General features: G+C 40.1%; 1 protein-coding gene across 1 annotated transcript; it reads left to right on the top strand.

The window, feature by feature from the left end:
* The first annotated feature begins 877 nt into the window (after positions 1–877).
* LOC131661878 (uncharacterized) lies at positions 878–5,158 on the top strand. The gene is made up of 3 exons (XM_058931527.1): positions 878–3,146; positions 3,243–3,326; positions 3,558–5,158. Exons 1-3 carry the CDS (start codon positions 878–880, stop codon positions 5,156–5,158), a joined length of 3,954 nt encoding a protein of 1,317 aa, XP_058787510.1.
* Positions 5,159–5,528: the final 370 nt, after the last annotated feature.

Here is a 5,528-nt window from a genome sequence, read left to right as displayed (position 1 = left end):
GCGTTTTAGTATGGATAAGGCTAAAAAGGTGAGCATTCGACTTGCTTCTCATTCCAAGCTTAGTCATAAACTATATCCATCTATGAATGAAGAAAAGTTGAGTATGAAGGATATTCCGTACTCGTCGGCCATTGGTAGTTTTAATGAATGCAATGGTTTGTTCAAGACCCGATATTGCTCATTCCGTGGGAAAGGTGGATCAATATCTCTCAAATCTGAGAAAAGGTAATTGGGGGGCCGTGAAGTGGACGATGAGATATTTGTGTGGCTCGTCAAATTTGAAGCTAACATTGGGATGCAAGAAGTCTATGTTGGTTGGGTATATGAATTCAGATCTAACCGGAAGCTTTGATGATCAAAAATCCACTTCGGGGTATATGGTGACTTTTGCCGGAGGAGTCGTGACTTGGAAATTAAAGTTGCAAAAGTGTGTTTCACTCTCTACTACCAAAGTTAAGTTTATAGCCGTCATGGAAGCGTCAAACAGAAAGATGGAGAGTCACTGGGAGATGCGTACAAAAGGTTTAAGAGGTGTTTAGTTGCATGTCCCACTCATAATCTGGACGCAACTGAACAAATGCAAAACTTTGTGAATGGGTTGAAATTGAAGACAAAGCAACTTATTGATACAGCTGCCGGTGGCTCAACTAATTTCTCAACAGCCACTAGTATTAAGAAGATTATTGAGGCTATTGCTGCTAATGAGCATTTGGAGCTCTATGATCGTACTGTGAGTCAACCTGAAGGAAAAATTGATTTAAAACTGGCAAATCAGGTTGTGAACATGGAAGATCAAATTAAAGCTGAAGTGGAAAGAAGACTGAAAGGTATGAATTTAGGTACTCAGACGCTAGCTCAAGTTCAACCTGCTTAAGCGATGGTTTGTGAAATCTGTGATGGACCACACTTTGCCATTCATTGTGTTGCTACTGCAGAACAAGTGGAGGCTATAAAGTTCTTGAGGCAAAATAACCCCTACTCCAACACTTATAATCCAGGGTGGAAAAATCATCCAAATTTTTCGTGGAAGGATCAACAGGGTAATGTCCAAAAGCAAGTTCCTCAACAACAACAGTACATGCCTCAACAACAACCACCTTACCAGCAACAATATCAGCCACCTCAGCAATCCTATCAGCAACAAGGGACGAAGAAAGTAGATTGGGAGATAGCCATTGAAAAAATGGCAGTGCAGAATGTTAAATTCCAGGAAGAGACAAGAAATAACCAAAGGAACATTAATGCTTCTATCAAAAATCTTGAACTTCAACTTGGACAGATAGCACAGCAGATCACGAGTTCTCAAGCACCAGGTGCTTTACCAAGTGCAACTGTGATAAATCCAAGAGAGCATAATAATGTGAGTGCAGTAACTACAAGAAGTAGAAAAGCGAATGAAGTTCTTGAAAAGAAAGTTGAGGAAGAAGGTACATTGCTTGAAGTGGATTTGGAAATCTTAGAAAATAAAACACCACCAACTGAAGAAGTCATATTGAAGCCAGTTGTGAAGGAAAGGTCCACTGAGCAAAAACCCATAATAAAGCTCCCATTCCCACAAAGGAACAAGAAGCAGAAGCAGGACGAGAAAAATTTTCAGAAGTTTGTAGAAATGTTCAGGAAGTTGGAAATCAACATCCCATTCTCTGAGGCACTCGAGCAAATGCCTATTTATGCCAAATTCATGAAGGACATCATATCCAAGAAGCGCACCACCGACACTGACTTTGTTATACTAACTGAAACTTGTAGTGCTATTTTGCAGGGTATGAAGATTCCAGTTAAAAAACCAGATAGAGGCTCGGTTACTATTCCTTGCACCATTGGAGATAGGTCCTTTAAAAGGGCTCTGATTGATTTGGGGGCTAGTGTGAGCCTTATGCCTTTGTCCATCTACAGGAAACTCGGGATTGGAAGAGTTCAAGACACTAGAATGAAACTTCAATTTGCCGATCACTCAGTGAAGAAACCCTTTGGGATTGTTGAAGATGTTCTGGTTAAAGTTGATAAATTTGTTTTTCCTATTGATTTTGTAATTCTGGAAATGCCAGAAGATGAGGAGATACCCCTGATCTTGGGTAGACCATTTTTAGAGACAGGTAGGTGTATGATAGACATTGAAAATGGTACTATGACTCTTAAGGTTTATGATGAGGAGCTAAAAATTAATGTGAGAAGCACTATGAAGCACAAAGAGGATGTAGGTACAAATCACTCAGTGGAAGTGATTAATCAGATAGTAGCCGATAACGTTCAGAGTAGTTTTCCAGAATCACCATTAGAAAGAGTTATGTGCTTGTCAACTGAGGAGATGGAGGAGAGTGATAATGAGAAGGAAAAAGAAATTCTTGCTCTACTTGATGCACAACCACCTTGGTTGAAATCCAAACCACACCGGTGGGAGGATTTAAGAGGTTCACCAGAAACAGAAGATAAAAAGGAAAACAAAACAGGTACAAGTTCCGAGTTAAAACAACTACCTGTTAATCTTAAATATGTTTTTCTAGAATCTGGAGAAAAATGTCCTGCTATTATCAATTCTGAGTTAAATGAAAAAGATGAAGAAAAGTTGATACAGGTACTTAAGAAGAATAGGAGTGCTATTGGTTGGACTATCAAGGATATAAAAGGAATTAGCCCCACGGTATGCATGCATAAAATACTGATGGAGGATAACCAGAAACCGGTTGTGCAACCTCAAAGGAGGTTAAATCTAGCAATGAAAGAAGTAGTTAGGAAAGAAGTTGTAAAGTTGTTGGATGCAGGATTAATTTATCCTATTTCAGATAGTTCTTGGGTGAGTCCAGTACATGTGGTACCGAAGAAAGGAGGAACCACAGTGATCTTGAATGAAAAAAATGAGCTGATTCCAACTCGCACAGTAACAGGGTGGCGAGTATGCATTGATTACAGAAGACTCAACACTGCGACAAGGAAGGATCATTTTCCTCTTCCTTTTATTTATCAGATGTTAGAGAGACTTGCAGGGTATGAGTATTACTGTTTTCTGGATGGATATTCGGGGTACAATCAGATTGCTGTAGCCCCAGAAGATCAGGAGAAGACTGCATTCACATGCCTTTATGGTATTTTTGCTTACAGACGGATGCCATTTGGGTTATGCAATGCCCCAACTACTTTTCAGAGATGTATGACATCTATATTTCCCGACATGCTTGAAAAGCATATGGAGGTGTTTATGGATGATTTTTCTGTTTTTGGTTCTTCTTTTGCTATTTGTTTAGCTAACTTATCTCTTGTTTTGAAAAGGTGTCAGGAAACTAACCTTATTCTCAATTGGGAGAAATGCCATTTTATGGTGCAGGAAGGTATCGTGCTTGGCCACAAGATTTCCCATTAAGGAATTGAAGTGGACAAAGCCAAAGTGGAGGTGATAGCTAATCTTCCACCCCCCGTGAATGAAAAGGGGATAAGGAGCTTTATAGGACATGCAGTCTTCTATCGCAGGTTTATCAGAGACTTCTCAAAAGTGGCCAAACCATTAACTGATTTGCTTGTTAAAGACAAGCCCTTTAATTTTGATAGTAATTGTTTGGCAGCTATTGAGACTTTAAAGAGTAAGTTGAGTACTGCACCTGTTGTAATAGCCCCCGATTGGTCATTACCTTTTGAAATAATGTGTGATGCTAGTGACATTGCTGTGGGGGCTGTTTTGGGACAAAGAAAGGACAAACTATTACATGTGATATATTATGCTAGTCATGTCCTTAATCCGGCCCAAATGAACTATGCAACTACCGAAAAGGAGTTATTGGCCGTGGTTTATGCTTTTGACAAATTCAGGTCTTATTTGCTTGGGTCTAAAGTTATTGTTTATACTGATCATGCTGCTTTAAAGTATTTGTTTGCTAAGCAGGAATCTAAACCCAGACTTTTGAGATGGATACTTCTCCTTCAGGAATTTGATCTTGAAATCAAAGATAAAAAGGGGTGTGAGAATACAGTTGCAGATCATTTATCTCGCATGAACCCGATTAAGGGAACTGAAGAGGAGCATCCAATCCAAGACACATTTGCTGATGAGAGAATCCTAGCTGTGACTGGAACCCCGTGGTTTGCTGACTATGCAAATTACTTGGTAGGTGGAGTTATACCTGATGATTTTAGTGCTAACCAAAAGAAAAAGTTTCTCTATGATTGCAGGTTTTATTTGTGGGATGACCCATTCCTATACAAAAGGGGAGTGGATGGCCTAATCAGAAGATGTATTCCCGAAGGAGTGCAGAGAGATATACTGAAGGCTTGTCACAATTCCGAGTATGGAGGACACTTTAGTGGAGATAGAACAGCAGCAAAAGTCCTCCAATCCGGGTTCTATTGGCCTACGCTATTCAAGGATGCCTATTACTTGGTCCGAGAATGTGACAGATGCCAAAGAACAGGAAATATCACGAGGAGAAACCAGATGCCACAAAATTCAATGTTAGAGGTAGAGCTGTTTGATGTGTGGGGTATTGATTTTATGGGACCGTTTCCACCATCATTCGGAAAGAACTATATTTTGGTGGCGGTCGATTATGTGTCCAAGTGGGTAGAAGCTGTAGCATTAGCCACAAATGATGCTAAAGTAGTTGTGAGTTTTCTCAGACACAATATCTTTTCCCGGTTTGGGGTACCAAGAGCTTTGATTAGTGATGAAGGCACTCACTTGCTGAATAAGCTTGTGGAGAGTTTGCTAAAAAAATACAATGTGAAGCACAAGATTGCAACACTGTATCACCCTCAGACGAGTGGACAGGTAGAAGTGTCCAACAGGCAGATCAAGCAAATATTGGAAAAGACCGTTAATGCTTCTAGGAAAGACTGGGCTGTGAAATTGGATGACACGCTCTGGGCTTACAGGACAGCATTCAAAACACCTATAGGTATGTCTCCATATCAGCTTATTTATGGTAAAGCTTGTCATTTGCCGCTTGAACTCGAGCACAAGGCATTTTGGGCCACCAAATTCTTAAACCTCGATTCCAAAAAAGTTGATGGTTCCCGAATTCTCCAACTCCATGAGTTAGAAGAATTTAGGAACTATGCGTATGAGAATGCCAAAATATATAAAGAAAACACAAAAAAATGGCATGATCAGAGGATCGAGAAGAAAGAATTTTGGGAAGGGCAGTTTTTTTATTGTTTAACTCCAGGTTGAAGCTATTCCCTGGGAAATTAAAGTCAAGGAGGTCCGGACCGTTCGTGGTCACGAAAGTATTCCCTCATGGAGCAGTGGAGGTTAAAAACCCAAGTAACGGGGATATTTTCAAAGTCAACGGACAGAGGTTAAAACCTTACCATCAAGTCCAAGAGGTAGGTTTGATTCAATATCTTCATCTCACATCTTGATGTGGAGACCGTCGAGCCATGCGACGTTAAACGAAGCGCTGCTTGGGAGGCAACCCAAGGAAGGTACGAATTTTGTTTTACTGCAAATATCTTTAATTCAGTTAAAAAAAATGAAAAAGTTGAAAAATTTGGCTGCCCATACGCGTATGAGACCTAGTATACGCGTATGGGATATTGGA

Source organism: Vicia villosa, linkage group LG1, assembly GCF_029867415.1.
Source record: "Vicia villosa cultivar HV-30 ecotype Madison, WI linkage group LG1, Vvil1.0, whole genome shotgun sequence".
Classification (NCBI taxonomy): Eukaryota; Viridiplantae; Streptophyta; class Magnoliopsida; order Fabales; family Fabaceae; genus Vicia; species Vicia villosa.
This window is presented reverse-complemented; position numbering and strand designations above follow the sequence as displayed.

What these genes read in the sequence shown, in the direction of transcription:
- LOC131661878 (XM_058931527.1), top strand. Translation starts at nt 878, where the DNA reads ATGGTTTGTGAAATCTGTGATGGACCACACTTTGCCATTCATTGTGTT. An exon ending in CCCAACTACTTTTCAGAGAT is followed by an intron (nt 3,147 to 3,242) that starts GTATGACATCTA and finishes CTATTTGTTTAG; the next exon opens with CTAACTTATCTCTTGTTTTG. An exon ending in CCATTTTATGGTGCAGGAAG is followed by an intron (nt 3,327 to 3,557) that starts GTATCGTGCTTG and finishes ATTGTTTGGCAG; the next exon opens with CTATTGAGACTTTAAAGAGT.